The sequence below is a fragment of the Dendropsophus ebraccatus genome, chromosome 4 (assembly GCF_027789765.1).
Source record: "Dendropsophus ebraccatus isolate aDenEbr1 chromosome 4, aDenEbr1.pat, whole genome shotgun sequence".
NCBI lineage: Eukaryota > Metazoa > Chordata > Amphibia > Anura > Hylidae > Dendropsophus > Dendropsophus ebraccatus.
Window position 1 is genome coordinate 103,952,153 of NC_091457.1, and position 19,676 is coordinate 103,971,828.

At 48.0% G+C, this 19,676-nt stretch overlaps 1 protein-coding gene across 2 annotated transcripts in view; it reads left to right on the forward strand.

Moving 5' to 3' along the window:
• Nucleotides 1–5,835: 5,835 nt before the first annotated feature.
• The window catches only part of CACNA2D2 (calcium voltage-gated channel auxiliary subunit alpha2delta 2), a 193,048-nt gene continuing 179,207 nt past the window's right edge, over nt 5,836–19,676 (forward strand). For both annotated transcript variants that reach the window (XM_069966573.1, XM_069966575.1), the window contains exon 1: nt 5,836–6,005. In XM_069966573.1, the coding sequence (XP_069822674.1) occupies nt 5,905–6,005 (101 nt within the window). In that variant the 5' untranslated portion in view covers nt 5,836–5,904. The remainder of the gene's footprint in view (nt 6,006–19,676) is intronic.

Below are 19,676 nucleotides of genomic sequence, written 5' to 3' on the forward strand. Positions count from 1 at the left end.
CCATTCACTTAAATGGAACTGAGCAGCAAAACCCCGCCCAAGCTGGAGACAAGAGGGGAGCTATCTCTGGAAGAAAGTGGCCATGTTTTGTAGAGCTGGATAACGCCTTTAAGGCTGGGTTCACACACTGTATACTTCAGGCTGTATTTGGTCCTCAAGTCAGGTCCTCATAGCAACCAAAACCAGGAGTGGATTGAAAACACAGAAAGGCTCTGTTCACACAATGTTGAAATTGAGTGGATGGCCGTCATATAACGGTAATAATGTTTTAAAATAACAGCAAATATTTGCCATTAAATGACGGCCATCCACTCAATTACAACATTATGTGAACATAGCCTTTCTGTGTTTTCAATCCACTCCTGGTTTTGGTTGCTATACAGCCTCACAAATACAGCCTCAAATATACATAGGGCCACATTTATCATCCGGCGGACGGATGATTTTTGGCGGAAAGTGTCGATTTGCGTATTATTTTATACGCAAATGGCCGATTTGCGAATAAAATAATCGCAAATCGGCACTTTCCGCCGAGTACGCCAGGGGGCGGAAAGGGGGCGGGAAGTAGGCGGGAAGTGGGCGGAACGGAGGGCGCGGACTCAGAGTCCGCGCGATTTATCATCCGTTCCGCCCAAATGTACGCCGAAAACCTACTCCAGTCCTCAGCTGGCGTAGGTTTTCGGCGGTGCGCACCGGCGCGCACAGGATTTATGTACAGGCAGTCCGCCTCTACATAAATCCCCGTACCGCCGGAGCTGCGGGGGCATTTTTAAGTCCGGCGTAAAAAACGCCGGACTTAATAAATGCCTCCCATAGTGTGAACCCAGCCTAAAGGTGTACTCTGGCCTGGGGTCTTTTTTTTATATGGCCGGGAGGAGGTGGCTGAGGGCAACGACGTCCACTAACTTCCCCTTTCCAGCGGCGGGCCCCGTAGCGCGGCGCTCCAGTCCCCGCTGCCTGGCCGCTTCCTGGTGTCTGACGTGGGCTTGAGACGTGACGTTTCAAGTGCGCTCAGCCAGTCATTGACAGAGGTTGGATCCCGCCTCTGTTACTGGCAGGCTGTGCGGACTTGAAACGTCACGTCTCAAGCCCACGTCAGACACAAAGATTACAAAGTAATACTTGTATTCAGGTCCAGTCTCCTAAAGGCAGCTTTTTAGTCTTGTGTTGGATGAAAAAAAATCATAAAAGAATGGGAGGGCACCAAAAATGTAGACTCAGATATGAGAAACCAAGGAGCTACTGATGCCAATACACTACAATACGATCAAAAGCAAGAAAAAGAATGCATGACATAAAAGTCAACACCTAGTAAGGTGAATAAAACAGATTTATTGTGAGTAGGCGAACACTTAAAAAAAAACCACCCCTCTGTGATGCGGCTCCATTGATTTAGTAAATCTGGCAACAATCTACGCCTGCTCCTGAGTAGGTTTACATTTTTTTGTCATGGTTTCAGCCTGTTTCCAGCCGTAAACCACAGTAAATGAGGTATAGGAGAAGGCCACGCCTCCTCACCTCTTTGCTGTGCCCCCCTTTCTACTCATCAGGTAAGCACAACTTATGTCTAATGTACACCACAGAGAAGGTGCAGATTTTTGTGTTTTGCGCCAGGGGCACATATTTGATAAGTGTGCCCCTCAAAGTATTTATTGTGTGTACAACTCCAAAAATATTTTTTTGATGCTCTAGTGGCTTTTTATTTAAATTTTTTCGCAGCGGAAAAAAACCCCTTTGGCATTGTTTATTTATTTGTTTTTACAAATATTCTCCATGCAATCTAACTGACATGTTAAATTTATTCTGCAGGTTAGTACTGTTCGGCCCTGTTCACACATCCATGGTTATGTCCAGGCAGAACATAATGCCATTAGAATGACCTTCTTCACACCACCTTTTACGGCAATCATCCGTGTCCTGCCAAAAAAGCACAGGTCCTAGTGTGGACCCGACTTTGCAGCACGGATCGCTCTTTTTAATGTAGTGCTCTGTAAACATGAAGTACTACTGATGTGCGTTTCATAGAGCAGCCGGTTGCAGGACCATCTGCAATCATGGGCCACACTACAAACATGTGAATGCTCCTTTATGTTGATACCTAATTTGTAATTTTTTTTTGTTTTTCTTTAGAAAAAATCATGTTTGCATGTTACTATATTCTAAGAACTGTAAATTTTTTTTCACATTTTTTAACTGACTTGTGTGAATTTTTTTTTTAATTTGTGTGCATCCGTCTTTGATCCGTTTTTCCATTGACTTCCATTAAAAAAAAAAGGATCAAAACGGATTTTTTTTTTTACGCACAATAAAGTACTGTTGACACTACTTTTTTGACCTTTAAAAAAAACGGATCCGTTAAACGGATTGCAAAAACGCAGTGTGAACCCACCCTAAGGAGTATGGGCACCTCTAAGCTATGTTAGGGTGGGTTCACACTGCGTTTTTGCAATCCGTTTAACGGATCCGTTTTTTTTAACAGTCAAAAAAAGTAGTGTCAACAGTACTTTATTGTGCGTAAAAAAAACGCATCCGTTTTGATCCGTTTTTTTTTTATAATGGAAGTCAATGGAAAAACTGATCAAAAATGGATGAACACAAATGCATCCGTTTTTTGCAAAAAACGGATCAGTTAAACGGATGCTGAAAATGCAGTGTGAACCTAGCCGTGATCCTGCAGCCTGCGTTTATCACAAGCACTGGTGGCAAGTGTTAAACAGATCTATAGAGCCCCCAATCACCAAAAGTTTATTATTTTGGCCTCTGTCCGTGATGTATATATGTCCGGGTTTGCTGGACCCTATGAAAAAATTGTATACGGTGCAGTTGTTTTTTGTTAACATGAGATCTATGTATAGCAGATACCACTAAGCGGAACCTGTCATAGCTATGTGTCATATATGTCTCACAGACACTGCTAACACAGTCTGAACCTAGCTCTGTATATAGAACTTTACCTCCTTTATAACCAAAGCAGAACTCTCCTGTCCTGTATAACCTCTTCCCCCTCTATAACCTCATATCTCTTCTATTACTGCTCCCCTCCATAACCAAACCCTGCTGTATAACAAGAGCGCTCCTGTCCTGTGTAGTAAGAGCTCTCCTTTATACCCAGGGATCTCCTGCCCTATGTAGTCAGTGGTGTCTTTTATACCAATGGATTTCCTGCCCTGTCTAGTTATTGCTCTCATTTATACCCAGGGATCTCCTGCCCTGTGTAGTCAGCAGTCCACCTTATACCCAGGGATCTCTTGGCCCATGTAGTCAGAGCTCTCCTTTATACCCAGGGATCGCTTGTCCTGTGTAGTCGGTGGTCTCCTTCATACCCAGGGATCTCCTGCCCTGTGTAGTCAGTTGTCTCCTTTATACCCAGGGATCTCTTGGCCTGTGTAGTCAGATTTCTCTTTTATACCCAGGGATCTTTTGGCCTGTGTAGTCAGAGCTCTCCCTTATACCCAGGGATCGATTGTCCTGTGTAGTCGGTGGTCTCCTTTATACCCAGGGATCTCTTGGCCTGTGTAGTCTGTGGTCTCCCTTATACCCAGGGATCTCTTGGCCTGTGTAGTCTGTGGTCTCCTTTATACCCAGGGTTATACCCAGGGATCTCCTGCCCTGTGTAGTCAGTGGTCTCCTTTATAGCCAGGGATCTCCTGCCCTGTGTAGTCAGTTGTTGTCTCCTTTATACCCAGGGATCTCTTGGCTTGTGTAGTCAGAGCTCTCTTTTATACCCAGGGATCTCTTGGCCTGTGTATTCAGAGCTCTCCTTTATACTAAGGGATCTGTTGTCCTGTGTAGTCGGTGGTCTCCTTTATACCCAGGGATCTCCTGCCCTGTGTAGACAGTGGTCTCCTTTATACCCAGGGATCTCCTGCCCTGTGTAGTCAGTGGTCTCCTTTATACCCAGGGATCTCCTGTCCTGTGTAGTCAGCTGTCTCCTTTATACCCAGGATCTCTTGGCCTGTGTAGTCTGTGGTCTCCTTTATACCCAGGGATCTCCTGCCCTGTGTAGTCAGTGGTCTCCTTTATACCCAGGGATCTCCTGCCCTGTGTGGTCAGTTGTCTCTTTTATACCCAGGGATCTCCTGCCCTGTGTAGTCAGTGGTCTCCTTTATACCCAGGGATCTCCTGCCCTGTGTAGTCAGTTGTCTCCTTTATACCCAGGGATCTCTTGTCCTGTGTAGTCAGAGCTCTCTTTTATACCCAGGGATCTCTTGGCCTGTGTATTCAGAGCTCTCCTTTATACTAAGAGATCTGTTGTCCTGTGTAGTCTGTGGTCTCCTTTATACCCAGGGATCTCCTGCCCTGTGTAGTCAGTGGTCTCCTTTATACCCAGGGATCTCCTGCCCTGTGTAGTCAGTTGTCTCCTTTATACCCAGGGATCTCTTGGCCTGTGTAGTCAGAGCTCTCTTTTATACCCAGGGATCTTTTGGCCTGTGTAGTCAGAGCTCTCCTTTATACCCAGGGATCGCTTGTCCTGTGTAGTCGGTTGTCTCCTTTATACCCAGGGATCTCCTGCCCTGTGTAGTCAGCTGTCTCCTTTATACCCAGGGATCTCTTGGCCTGTGTAGTCAGAGCTCTCTTTTATACCCAGGGATCTCTTGGCCTGTGAATTCAGAGCTCTCCTTTATACTAAGGGATCTCTTGTCCTGTGTAGTTGGTGGTCTCCTTTATACCCAGGGATCTCCTGCCCTGTGTAGACAGTGGTCTCCTTTATACCCAGGGATCTCCTGCCCTGTGTAGACAGTGGTCTCCTTTATACCCAGGGATCTCCTGCCCTGTGTAGTCAGTGGTCTCTTTTATACCCAGGGATCTTCTGCCCTGTGTAGTCAGTGGTCTCCTTTATACCCAGGGATCTTCTGCCCTGTGTAGTCAGTGGTCTCCTTTATACCCAGGGATCTTCTGCCCTGTGTAGTCAGTGGTCTCCTTTATACTCTAAGCTCATAAGTGTGTGGAGAGTTTGCAGGCTCTGAATTAAGGTGACCATACACAGAGGAATTGGCTGATTTCCATGACTATAATCAGGGCTGTATTTACCACTAGGCACCCGTGGTCCGGTCACTAGGGCAGCACCTTGCAGGGGGGCAGTACCAGGGAGCAGGGCGACAGAAAAAACTAATTTTTTCCTCCCATTCAGACTTGCCAGTAAATCTGGTGTCTTTTCCAGGGGGGTAGGGGTATGGTGGTATTGCAGCCATATGCAGCCAGCAGAGACCGTCTCTATATAAGATAGGCAGTCTCTTGGGGGATTTAGGACAGGTAGGCAGGTTATAGGGTGGGCTGTCACTGGGTGGAGGTGGACAGTCTGTCACAATCTCTAGGGTGGGCAGTCTATGTGTGCATTGGGAGGGAGGTCTCTAGGTATGTAGGGTGGATCCCTTTGTGAGGTTGGTAGTCTCACTGAGGTGGGCAGTCTCTGTGTATGTGAGGTATCATTACAGTGGGCAGTCTCTCTGTGAAGCCTCAATGGCAGTGGTGGGCAGTCTCTCTGAAGTTGACAGTGTCTGGGTATGTGAGGTGTGCAGTCCCTTTTTAGGGGTGGGTTGTTGTTATCACGGGTGGGCAGCTCTCTCCCTGTGAGGTGGGCAGGCTTTGGGTTTAGTGGGCAGTCTTGGGATGGGCAGCCTGTCACTGTGAGGTGGGCAGCCTTCTCGGGCGTGCGGTCTGTGTGAGGTGGGCAGTCTCTGGGTGTATGAGGTGGGCAGTCTCTCCCTCTGTGAGGTGGGCAGTCTCTCCCGCTGTATGGTGGGTAGTCTCTCTCTTTCTCTGTGGTGGGCAGTCTCTTTGCAGGGTGGGCAGTCTCAGATATAGGGCTGTCTCTGGGCACTGCCTCCCTCCTCCCTCCCCCGGTCCCCGGCAGTGTAGAGCTCGGCTCCAGCCTCAGCATCTCTCGTCTCCGAGCTCCGCAGGATGGTGCTGATCTGCCCGCTGCTCCCGGCCCTGTGCCTGCTCCACACCGGCCTCACCCTCCTCCCCGGGGCCGGAGGCTACAGCTTCCCGCAGCAGCACACGTGAGTACCGGGCAGTGCCCCCGTATTTCCTATGTATTCCCGGATCTCCTGAACGTCTCCGACCGCAGCTGTGCCCCCGGCCGGCCCTGTGCCCCCTCCGCCGCCTGATGCTATCGTGATATATTGTATCCACCGTGTGTCCTCACCCTGCCCCTCAGGAGCCCCCTCCGGTGAGACCCCCTGCCCCCAGCACCTGACACCCTCAGCACCTGACACCCCTGCCCCCAGCACCTGTGACCTGACACCCCCTGCCCCCAGCACCTGTGACCTGACACCCCTGCCCACAGCACCTGACACCCCTGCCCCCAGCACCTGATACCCCCAGCACCTGACACCCCTGCCCCCAGCACCTGACACCCCTGCCCCCAGCACCTGATACCCCCAGCACCTGACACCCCTGCCCCCAGCACCTGATACCCCCAGCACCTGACACCCCTGCCCCCAGCACCTGATACCCCCAGCACCTGACACCCCTGCCCACAGCACCTGACACCCCTGCCCCCAGCACCTGATACCCCCAGCACCTGACACCCCTGCCCCCAGCACCTGATACCCCCAGCACCTGACACCCCTGCCCCCAGCACCTGATACCCCCAGCACCTGACACCCCTGACACCTCCTGCCCCCAGCACCTGACACCTCCTGCCCCCAGCACCTGACACCTCCTGCCCCCAGCACCTGACACCCCTGCCCCCAGCACCTGACACCCCCAGCACCTGACACCTCCTGCCCCCAGCACCTGATACCTCCTGCCCCCAGCACCTGATACCTCCTGCCCCCAGTACCTGTGACCTGACACCCCCAGCACCTGACACCCCCAGCACCTGACACCCCTGCCCCCAGCACCTGACACCCCCAGCACCTGACACCTCCTGCCCCCAGCACCTGACACCCCCAGCACCTGACACCCCCTGCCCCCAGCACCTGTGACCTGACACCCCCTGCCCCCAGCACCTGACACCCCCTGTCCCTAGCACCTGTGACTTGATACCCCCAGCACCTGACACCCCCTGTCCCCATCACCTGTGACCTGACACCCCCTGTCCCCATCACCTGTGACCTGACACCCCCTGTCCCCATCACCTGTGACCTGACACCCCCTGTCCCCAGCACCTGTGACCTGACACCCCCTGTACCCAGCACCTGTGACCTGACACCCCCAGCACCTGTGACCTGACACCCCCTGTCCCCAGCACCTGTGACCTGCCACCCCCAGCACCTGTTACCTGCCACCCCCTGTCCCCAGCACCTGTGACCTGTCACCCCCTGCACCCAGCACCTGTGACCTGTCACCCCCTGCACCCAGCACCTGTGACCTGACACCCCCTGTACCCAGCACCTGTGACCTGTCCCCCCCTGTCCCCATCATCACTTGACACCCCCTTACTGTAGCCTGTAGCCTGATACCTCATTCTCCAGTATCTGTGATCCCCCCCCCCCCCCCCCGAGAACCTTTGACCTAATAACCCCTGCCCCATCATTCTGCCCCTCCAGGCAGTTGTGACCCTGCATTGGCATCTCTGGCTCAATCCTTACCCCTTGACCTATGACCACCCCTTCTAATAACCCTAACCCAACTCCTGATCCTGCACCTTCTCCCCCATTATAAACCCCCACAGCCCCCGATCTGCTCCCAATAAAAGATCCTTTTCTTCTCAGCCCTCCCCCAATAGCTGTGATCATGCCCTGCTCACCAGCCCTGTGATTCCATATTGTGCCCCCTTCCCCTTCAGTGCATTGTCCTAACCCTAAATCTCCCCTTTACCCTAAACTTTATATGTGCCCCCCAGATATGATAGGGTGCTGACGTCTGTGAATGTGAGTGCTGGCCAGGCCCTGGTGCCTCCCCCTTATATTATTGTGGTAGGCCCTGTGGCCCTAACATTGTGGATTTTGTACCCTCCTTTGGATCAGTAAGGTGCAGGAACTTCCCGGTTCGCCCTCTTTAATATGCCCCTCCCCTTTCCTTAGTTACACTTGATGGATGCATGTCTTCAGCTGCTGTGACTGCAGAGCCATGGGACTGTGTTGTGTCTCAGTGATCCCAGTGCTTGCCTCCATCTTGTTGCACCCTATATATAGGACTGGGCTCATGACCTGAGTACTCAGCATATGAGCTGTATACTGTGTGCTGCCATACTGACTGCTGTCCTCACCACTCAGCCTGCCTCTTACTTGTTTTGAGGTTCTGGTGTTGGGGGCCTTGTCGCAGTTATGGGGGTTCTGGGCCTCTACTTATCAATGTGGATTATGATTACACATATGGTAGCAGCGTGGCAGATCTGAATGTGTGTTAAACCCTTTGAAGCTGTAATAGTTCTGCACTGTGAGAACAGATAATGTAGTGGATGTTACCTGCAGTCCCATGTAACACTACAGAAAGCACACAGTAATCAATTCCAATAGTAGAATAGATGTTACCAGCAGTCTTATGTAAAATCATAGATAACACACGGATAACTGTTTTAGTTCACATAACCTAGGAAATGATACCCACAGTCCCATGTAACACCATACGTATACAGTAATAACTGTGAATAGAGAGGATGTAGTAGGCATATCCATGTAGCTGAGTACAGATAATGTGGTAGATACAGTTCTATTTAACACCACAGATATTGTATTGTGGTAACTCTGAGTACAGATAATGCAGTAGTGTTACCTGCAGTCCTATGTATAACCACATATACCATACAGTGATAACTAAGTACAGGTAATGCAGTAGTGTTACCTGCAGTCCTATGTATAACCACATATACCATACAGTGATAACTAAGTACAGGTAATGCAGTAGTGTTACCTACAGTCCTATGTAACACCACATATACCATACAGTGATAACTAAGTACAGGTAATGCAGTAGTGTTACCTGCAGTACTATGTAACACCACTGATACACACTGTACAAATTAAGTACAGGTAATGCAGTGGTGTTACCTGCAGTCCTATGTAACAACACAGGACAGGTCAGACACAATCATAACTCTCTGAGTGCAGTGATGCAGTATGTGAATCTAAAATGAGTCGTTCTGGACTAAACTGTAGTACATTGACAAGTTCAGCTCTGCTACATCAGTATGGTTGCTATGAGTACATATAGGATTTTCACTTGGCCATCTTTTCTTTGTAGCTATTAAATTTTAAAGCTGAAGCAGATAATTCCTCGGCAGTGGGGGGAGGGGGGGTATGGTTCTATTATGTTAGACGGAGCAGGTAGCGATGCTCTCCACAGACTCTCAGTTATGTAATGCCTCAAGTTCTCATTTCCAGGCTGCCATATTTCCTCGGCTAATAGGGTGACAGGTGTTTCCAGGAGCCGATAAAACACTGTCCTTCTGGGACGCAGCAGCTGAATCCTCCTGAGGGAAGGGGGCTCATCCCCTGCTGGACGGTGCGGCTCCGTGCATCGGGGGTTGGGAAGACGTGCGCAGCAATGGCGGCTAATTACAAAAAAAACCTCCTAACACTACAAAGGGAAATATTAAAGTCAATTAAGATAATTATCGTCAGGCGCTCTCTGGAGGATTGAGACTCCTGCAAAATGTGATAATGGAAGTTTAAGAGAGAAAAGGAGAGCGACAGAGCCAGAGAGTGCCACTGGGGGGGGGGGGGGGGGGAGAGAAGAGAGTGTAGGGAGACGAGTAAGAGAGTGCAAAGAGGAGAAGGGGGGAGAGTGCAGGGAGAGGGGGAAGAAAGTGCAGAGAGGAGGAGGGGGAAGAGAGTGCAGAAGAGAGGGTTATGGGGGAAGAGAGTGTGCAGAGAGGAGGAGGAGGAAGGGAGAAAGTGTAGGGAAGGGGGGAAGAGAGTGCAGTGAGGAGGAGGGGAGAAAAGAGTGTAAGGAGGGGGGGGAGAGTGCAGAGGGGAGGAGGGGGAAGAGAGTGCAGAGGGGAGGGGGGTAAGTGTGTAGGAAAGGGTGGAAGAGAGTGTAGGGAAGGGGGGGGGAGTGCAGAAATGAAGGATGGGGGAGAGAGTGTTCGGACAGTGATGCAGAGAGAGGGTGAGTGAGAATTGAAGGAGAAAAGGGAGAAAAAAAGAGAAGAGTGCAGGGAGAAAGAGAAAGGATGGGAGAGGAGAACAGGGCCAGAAGAGGGAGACAGTGAGAGCAGGGGATAAGTGGGAGAGAGTCCAGTGAGCGGGGAGGGGGCAGTAAGGAAGAGAGTGCAGAGAGAAAGTAAAGCAGGGATGACAGAGAATGCAGAAATAGACATAAAGGAGTGCAGGTAAAAGAGAGAAAGAAGTGAGAGGGAGATGTGAGAGGTACGAAAGAGAGACAGAGTCCAAAGAGTGTGAGAGGAGCAGTGAATGCAGAGGCATCTGGGATTGTTACCCTGAGTACTAGTTTGTGCAGATGGGTTATATCAGGAGATAGATACAGCCCAGTGTTCAGTACTTGTGAGCAGGAATGGACATTAAGGAAAGGGGCCCCTGCAGTAAATATGAATATGTGGCCCCATTGGAGATCTGGAGATGAGACTTAAAGGGGTTGTTTGGCCTGCACATATTCTTCATAAATATTCCCAAGGAGGTGTGGGTTAAAAAAACCCCAAAACATGGCTGAGCTCTCTGCTGCATGGCGCTTCCGGGTTTGTAGACAATACATTCGAGGCCTGCCCAGCCAGTCAGTAACTGAGGTGGGACACCGCTACAGATACCGATTGGCTAAGCGGATTCTAGGGATTGCGGGGGAGCGAGGAAGGTTTGTGTTTGGGTTCCTTGGGCATATCTATGAAAAAAAATGTGCAGGCCAGACAACTGGTTGGTACCTGTTTACTAAAATCAGCCAAGTCTACATAGCTTCATGGCAGTTACATGGCATCCTGAGTATGCTGCTGTGCCATCTGGATGAGAAACTGTGAGACCTCAGCTAGGACTGTCCCCCTGCAGCGGATCCTACTTTACAGGCTTCTGGATATGGCTGATGGGTAGAGGAAGGGTCACATTCAGACTTTGTAGGTGGGTGATGTCATATTGTGGTGCATCGGTATTAGAAGGGAAGCTGATGTGGTTTAATCACTAGGAACTGGTGGCATAGCAAAGAAGTGAGAACCACTACTGCCATTATTTTGTGGTGGCTTTATAGGGTGCTTTATAGGGTGCATGGTAAATCCGATAGTGACCCCACACCAAATAACAGAAATGACTGCTATAACCCTCATTGTAAATACTAAGTACTGTACTGTTCTACCTTTTACTAAGGCTCTGGTTATAGGGGAGAAGCAAACTGGGCAGTAGCCTAGGGCCCTTGTTTCCTTAGTAGCTCCTAACAACTGGACACCCAGGTACAACCTGGGAATGAAGTGTTTAGACTTTCACTTCTCTGGATCACCAGGGATATAACCATTTCATATTTAAGCAATGGATGGCAGTATTATTTATGCATGACACATGCACTGTGTTAAATGACATAAGACCCTATGTAAGCTGATGACACAGACCCTGCTGATGTCACCCTGCGGTGTGCTGCACTGACAGCTGTGATAACAGTCACTTGGGGGGTGGGGGGTAATGTGGCTGCAGGGACTCACACAGCTGAGTTTGCACTGACCTTATGTGGAGTCTGTTAGGCTGAACCAGATTTAGATGTGGTGCCATATCCCCGCCCCCCCGCACACACACACTCTAGTCATGATACTAGTGCTGCCTTAAAGCGACTCTGTACCCACAATCCGATCCCCCCCAAACCACTTGTACCTTCAGATAGCTGATTTTAATCCAAGATCTGTCCTGGGGTCCGTTCGGCAGGGGATGCAGTTATTGTCATAAAAACTACTTTTAATCCGGCAGTGCTGTGTCTAACGGCCAGGGCTTACATTTGTATATGCATTAGGCTGGGACAACCTCTCCGTCCCTCCTCCCCACCCTCCTCATCATTAGGAATGCTCCAGGCAGATTGCTTCCTATTCCCTACCTGTGTGTATAATGAACATGGGCTGGATAGTTAATACACCTGTGCAAAGCTCAAACAGCAGTAAATGTTCCTGGATCATTCCTAATGATGGGGAGGAGGGTGGGGAGGAAGGACGGAGAGGTGGTGCCAGCCTAATGGTGCGTTTACACAGACAGATTTATCTGACAGATCTTTGAAGCCAAAACCAGAAACAGACTATAAACCGGGATCAGGTCATAAAGGAAAGACTGAGATTTCTCCTCTTTTCAAATCCATTCCTGGCTTTGGCTTCCAAATTCTGTCAGATAAATCTTTCTGTGTAAACGCACCCTAATGCATATACAAATGTAAGCCCCGGCCGTTAGACACAGCGCTGCAGGATTAAAAGTTGTTTTTAGGACAATAACTGCCGAACGGACCCCAGGCTATCCGAAGGTACAAGTGGTTTGGGGGGGGAGGTCAGATTGTGGGTACAGAGTCGCTTTAAGCCCCTACTACACGGGCCGATGCGGAGAGCAAGCAAGCGCCGACCTGTCAGGTCAGCGCTCGATTGCTGCTCGTCCCTCCGCCCACTGCCAGTGCAATTACATGCGGGTAAGAGTCGGGGTAACCGCGGGGAGCTGCCTGGGTGATTGTCAGATAGTCTGGGCAGCCCATAGGAGACAGCGGCCTATTACACGGAGCGACGGCAGGAGATCGTTGCCAAGCTGATTGTTGCCTTTTCAGCCTGTTGAAAGACAACGATCAGCCGACATTGTGCATGTCGGCTGATCGTTGTATTCTATTGCACAAAATGAATTTTGGCCTTAACGGCAGAATACTGCCAATAATGTGTAAGAGGGCCTTTTGGCTTTCATAGGTGGTGAACACATAAAAAAAGTGATAGGACATCAAAGTAGGAGTGCAGAACAGAAGAGACATACTTTCTGCCACTGTGTTTATATCTCATTGTAACAATCCCTCAGCTGTGTGAGTAGGACTAGACCAGGACCAGTTTTCTGCTCTACATGTAAACAACAATCTTTGCCTTCACTGTCCATAAGCTGAGATCTTGAAAATGGGAAGAACTGGAATGCAGTCTATTAAGCCCCTATTCCACAGGGCGATGCAGAGGAGCAAACGAGCGCTATCAGCGCTATCCTCTTTCCCCGCTTGCTGCCGACGCTATTCCACGCAGCAACAGCGAGCGGGTGAGTGTGGGAGGGGCCGCGGGAGCTGCGGGGGGGATGCTCAGGTGATCGCTAGATCATCCGGGCAGCCCATAGCATACAGCAGTGGTCTGCTGCCGCCGCTCCTATTCCACGGAGCTATAGCAGCAGATCGTTGTTGTATCAGTCGTTTGTTTTTCAACATGCTTGAAAGACAAACGACTGCACGATCAGCCAACATGAATGATGTCGGCTGATCGTTGGCTTGTATTCCACTGGACGATTAACGGCCGATATCGGCCAAATACGGCCGGTAATTGTTCCGTAATTAGGTGCCTTTAGATGTACTTCTCATTGTATAATGATTGAATCTTATGGAGATAAGACTGGACTAGTCATGAAAGGCTAAACTGATCGTAAGGAAAGCACAAATCAAGGCCCGATGCTGGAGATAAGGGGACGTCTGTAGTAGTTATTGGCAATAAAGAAGACATCTGGATGTTTGTGCCATGGTTGGGTGGGACAGGGAAATCTTGGATTGCTGATCTTGTTGGCCAGCGACTTGGCACCCTTTAGGCACTAGTGTCTATGGTCATCTGTAGGGAAGGGCACCAAATGGTCCTTCACCACTTATACTTAGTAGACCGTTAGGTGCAAACAGTCATACTGGTTGCTGGTGAACACTTTTTACCAGTTGGTAGCTTATTGCCAGGGATGGGAATGTTAAACACTGGGCAGATCTCATGGTTACCATCTGTCCACCCTGATTTCATCCTTATGCTGCGTTTACATGGAACGATTATCGTTCGAATTTGCACGATAACGATCGAATTCCAACGATAATCGTACGTGTAAACGCAGCGAACGATCAAACGAAGAGCGAGAAATCGTTTATTTTGATCTTTGAACATGTTCTTAAATCATTGTTTGCAAAAAATTTGCAGATCTTTCCGTGTAAACAGTCGTTCACCGATTTAACCTATGTGTGAGATAGGCTTAAGCGATCGCAAAACGATTGCAAAACGATCTTTCTGTACTATATATTGTGAAGTCTAAGCGCTGATCGTTATAAAAAAAAAACGTTACTTCGAAATCGTTAATCGGACGATCGGGCTAATTATCGTTCTGTGTAAACGCAGCATTACACTGGGTCGCCTTTTGTGGATCTGTGGTTTTGACCTGATATTTGGCCATCACTACTCATGGCCAGGTTGGTAAGAATGGTATTGTTGGTTTGGTTTCAAATGTATCGGTGGTAACTTCAAGAAGCAGGAGGTGCAGTATGTGATATTATTTACAATATATAATGATATTTTTCTGTGGAACATTTGATAACATTACTAGTAAAGTTGTGTCTTTCTATTGGGGAAGGCGTAATTCTATACTGAGCCGCCATCGCGGTGGATTTAGGGATGGCTGAGGGGAAGAAGCTCTCATTCTCATGCAGGTCTCGTGTCTTTCCCATAACACTCATCCTTAGCCCCAGGGTACAGGGGACTCAGTCTTAGATATATGTCTTGAGCCGGCAATTTGATCCTTAATTCGGGGTGGAAGGCAGCAGCAGTTTTGCTATCCGGAGATGATATGTGTCCTTCTAAGCTGGAATGTTACTCTCCTGTAATAAAGCCCTTCACAAATAGGCGGCTTTCTCCTCACATTGTTCCCCCGGCAAATTGTTTCTCTCTCTTGTGCCCGGGCTGAAGGTTTAATGACATTACTGGGGCAGCGTTGCGGTGACATTAACGGGGGACGGGAGGGAGCAATGTTTTTATGGATTGCAGATGCATTTGGCGATTGTGTGTGTGACTTACGCTGACAGGCGGCACATTTTAACATCACAAGTAATAATAGGGCAGACTGGTCCATCACCCCCCCAATCACCTGAGCTCAGGGAAAGGTGGGGGTGCAGGGGCACAATCTCTGCCACAGCCAAAAGCTACAACCTTCTGTTCTGCATCCCAGTAATTTTCTCGACTGCGGTAGATATCCCGACCCCTGCGAGATAAGAGTAGGCTGGAGCAATATTTGTGCCAATTAAAAATTGCCCTGTAAGTAGCGGCCTTAAAACATTCCTTTCTGGGAGATAACAAAGGGCTTTTGTATCACGAAAATAGGAAATGGCCTCCATTATATGCCGCTTCTAATTCTCTTGTTTTTCCTTCCATCCTATTGTTAACCTGTTCAGTGCCAGAGGCCACTGCTGGGGCTTAATGGAAGATACACAACCATGAACAGATGCTGTGATAGGTGCAGCAGAGCTGAAGTCACTGTTTCCGTTGTTGAATTGGTATTGGTAATGGTAGTGTGATAGCAAAGTACAGATAATAGTAAAAGGGTGCCTTTACACAGAGGCAGATTTTTGAAGCCAAAGCCAGTAACAGACTATAAATTTCCGGCTTTGGCTTCAAATATCTGTCAGCTAAATCTCTCTGTGTAATGGTGCGTTTACACAGACAGATTTATCTGACAGATCTTTGAAGCCAAAACCAGGTACAGACTATAAACAGGGATCAGGTCATAAAGGAAAGAATGGGATCTATCCTCTTTTTAAATCCATTCCTGGCTTTGGCTTCCAAAATCTGTCAGATAAATCTTTCTGTGTAAACGCACCCTAAGAAGCACCCAATGTAACGTCACAGATAGAACACATCTGTGTGATCACTCTGAGCAAAAATCACGTAGTGGACGTTACCTGCAGTCCTATGTAACACCACAGCTAATTCAGCCATAGTGATGCACAAATAATGCAGTAGTATTACCGGCAGTCTTATGTAACACCAATAAATAACAGTAATCACTCTCATTACAGATAATATAATCTGCAGATAACTTGGCAATTAGTATTTTTTTTTTTTAGTTTATATGACTTTGAGGCCAAATTCCCTGTTCACATCACAATTGTCATAGAAAAATTAAAAAAAATCCATGAAAATGCAAGAAACACTGCTTACCTACACATGATAGATACAAAGGAGAAGAAAATCCAACTCCTAGACAAAATAAAATTTGTCAATTCTTTATTGATCCATTTTATGTCACCAAGACATTTCAGCCACGTGCTAGCACTTGTAACATATGCTCAAAGAAGACACAAAAAAAAAAAATCTCAAATTCAGTGTGGAATTTTCTGTGCTGAATTTAATGTGTTTTTTAAGCATTTTTTCAAGCTTTCTTTGAGTTTAATGTGATCTTCCAAACAGAACTTCTCTGAAAAATGTGACTTCTTTTTCACTTTTTGGGGGCATTGTTTGAGGTGTTTATTGCCTTGTGAATGTGAACATAGTCATTGTTAAGGGCGCTTGTGTATGCCCAAAATGTATTGATAACATACTCCCCTTTAAATAAGGATAGATAAAGCATTGAAGGTCATAGTAAAGTGTCTGTGTGTCTTGTGTTAAAGGGCAACTCTAGTGAATTCTTTTTTTCAAATCTGTAAGAAAGTGCAAGAGATTTGTAATTTACTCCTATTAAAAAAAAGTATTCCAGTACTTATCAGCTGCTGCATGTCCTTTATATCTATGTCTATGACATACAGCAGCTGATAAGTATGGGAAAACTTGAGATTTTTTTAGAAGTAAATTACAAATCTCTGGCACTTTCTGACACCATTTCATTTGAAAGAATTTTCTTTCCACTGGAGTTGCCCTTTAATGTTAAAGTAAGTTTTATGGTAACTTCAGACTATAACCCCCACATGATTGGACTTTCTATAACCACTTCTCTCTTCATCATCTTGTTCAGCATTTGTGCGGTTTTCGTGCGGTGGGCAGGATAATTGTCAGGTGTCTTTATTAGTCAGAAAGACTATTTTATTATAGGATTAAGTGGCCCCTGCTCAGGAGCCATGGACGGCCGGTGCTGCGGCTGGGAGAGATAAAGCTGTAGGCTGGCGCAGGATTCAGGCCGACATACGCTTTAGTGGGCTATTAAATCGGAAGCAGATCCAGTTTATGGCTTGGATGCAGGAGGGGCGCAGGTGGGGGAGGGCTCCACGGCTACAATTTCATTTCTCTTTTATCTCCTTAGCCTGCTGAATTATAATGGCCTGTACAGCCGAACAACACGCTCTGCGCCATGCATATTAACATCATAGCGCCGACCTGGTAGTACAACTGTGCACATTGAGGCTGTTTGATCTTTGTGGCGGTGCTGTCATCGTCACACAACACGTACAACCAAAGAAATTGGCTCCTGATGTTATATGTAAGAGGCTAAAGGTAGAGGTCAGGGTGGAGCGACGTTGTGCCCTAGCCATTCCGTGAGGAGCGATGTTGTGCTCTAGCCATTCCGTCAGGAGCGACGTTGTGCCCAAGACGTTCAGACAGGAGAGACGTTGTGCCCAAGACGTTCAGACAGGAGAGACGTTGTGCCCAAGACGTTCAGACAGGAGAGACGTTGTGCCCAAGACGTTCAGACAGGAGAGACGTTGTGCCCAAGACGTTCAGACAGGAGAGACGTTGTGCCCAAGACGTTCAGACAGGAGAGACGTTGTGCCCAAGACGTTCAGACAGGAGAGACGTTGTGCCCAAGACGTTCAGACAGGAGAGACGTTGTGCCCAAGACGTTCCGTAAGGAGCGACGTTGTGCCCTAGATGTTCCGGCAGAAGCGATGTTGTGCCCTAGACGTTCAGACAGGAGAGACGTTGTGCCCAAGACGTTCCGTAAGGAGCGACGTTGTGCCCTAGATGTTCCGGCAGAAGCGTTGTTGTGCCCTAGACGTTCAGACAGGAGAGACGTTGTGCCCAAGACGTTCCGTAAGGAGCGACGTTGTGCCCTAGACGTTCAGACAGGAGAGACGTTGTGCCCAAGACGTTCCGTAAGGAGCGACGTTGTGCCCTAGATGTTCCGGCAGGAGAGATGTTGTGCCCTAGATATTCCAGCAGGAGCAGAGTTGTGCCCTAGACGTTCATTCAGGAGAGACGTTGTGGCCTAGATGATCCAGCAGGAGCGATGTTGTGCCCTAAATGTTCCAGCAGGAGCATCGTTGTGCCCTTGACGTTCCGGAAGAAGCATCGTTGTGCCCTATATGTTCCGGCAGGAGCAACGTTGTACATTACAGGTGGCCTATTGAGTGCCATAGTGAATAGTGGTGCATCTTTCAGTAGGGACTGTGAATAGGCCCCCAAAATAGCCTAGTTCCTGTGTTATTTCAGCTGTTCGTTGGTTCACATGACTGGGGCTGGTAGCCTGGTTTTGGCAGTGGACTGATCTTGGTGACTGTCTGCAGTATGACCCATCTCAGTGTTAGCATATTTTTAGCAGTGTCAAGTGGAGGGCAGAGGACAAGTGGTGCCGGAGTCTAATGGAGATTTCCTTTAAATCGGCAAGTATTGTCCTGATGCTGATGAGGTGATACGTTATCTTGCCAGGTGCCTGGTGGATGAGCAGGGTCAGACTGGAGAGTGGCAGCAATTGCTCCATGTTAATTGAATCCAGTGAGGCTTCCTCTTAGCATTCCTGCCACCTGTGCTGCACAAGCCAGAGAAAAACAAGACATGGACAGAATGCAGAGAGTGCCTGTCTACTCCACTCCATGCCTGGCTGCCACCTTATCTCTCCTGACCTTGTGTCTTTGCACATTGTGAGTCCTGAGCCATTCAGAGCTGTTAGTCATAAGATTTTTATCAGATGGAGCCCCCCTTGAAATATTCCTCCAAGTGAAAACAGATCTCACTTCATGAATATGGTTTGTTATTAGGGCAGGCTGGCAGGATCTCACAGTATGTTGTCTCCTTACGGAAAGACCCTTCACACTGAGTTGGGTTTGGCCCTTAGGATCCAAATCCCCCTGCAGAAACCAGGGCAAAGATCATCCTGTGCTTTTAGGGTGGGGTGACCATTTTTCTTTCAGCTCTGGGAGTTAGGGAAAATCTTGGCGGGAAGGTGGGGGCTCTTTTCTTATTTCCGACAGGGCCATTTATGATGTAAACACTGATTATCCCACAGTGCATCACAGCAAAACATGCTACATACTGACAGCAGGGAACACATCCTGCAACCTGAGAGCTAACAGGAAATGAGGAGAACTGGGAAGACATGATGTAACTGGTACAGATTATTAGGCACAATCTTTTACTGTTCTAGTTTTGTATACAAAGCCTGGAAATACTGCGTCTATGGTAGGGCCTGCTCTGTGCAGAATGTGGATCAGCAGGGGGCAGCAGTGAGGTCTTGAATTATAAGAGCTAATGCTATTTATACACTGTGTGTGGTAAAGGTTTGCTGTGTGCGTCAGGAGATCTGGTGCATATGGTAAATGTATCTGTAGACCCCCTTATTACCTGACAGGGTGTGCTACATGGTATGTTTTTTTTTTTTTAACATGGCATCACATACGCATAGACTTTAACTGGAAAAATATAGTGTTAAAGTTATAGTATATTTTTGACTGTTTTGCCTTGTTTACATCTGTATACTTCTATTGTGGAATAGATTGGTGAAGTAACGTCCTCCACAAAAAAAAACAGCTATCTGACACACATTTTCTTTACAAGTTGATGGCAATTGTATGTATTTAAGGTTTAATGTAAGGTTTTTATTTTCCATCATGCACAGTAAGAGGATTTGAATTCCACAACTTTTTTAAAGGACAGGACAAAGGAAATTTTTTTTTTTAATGCATAGTTAATGTATATG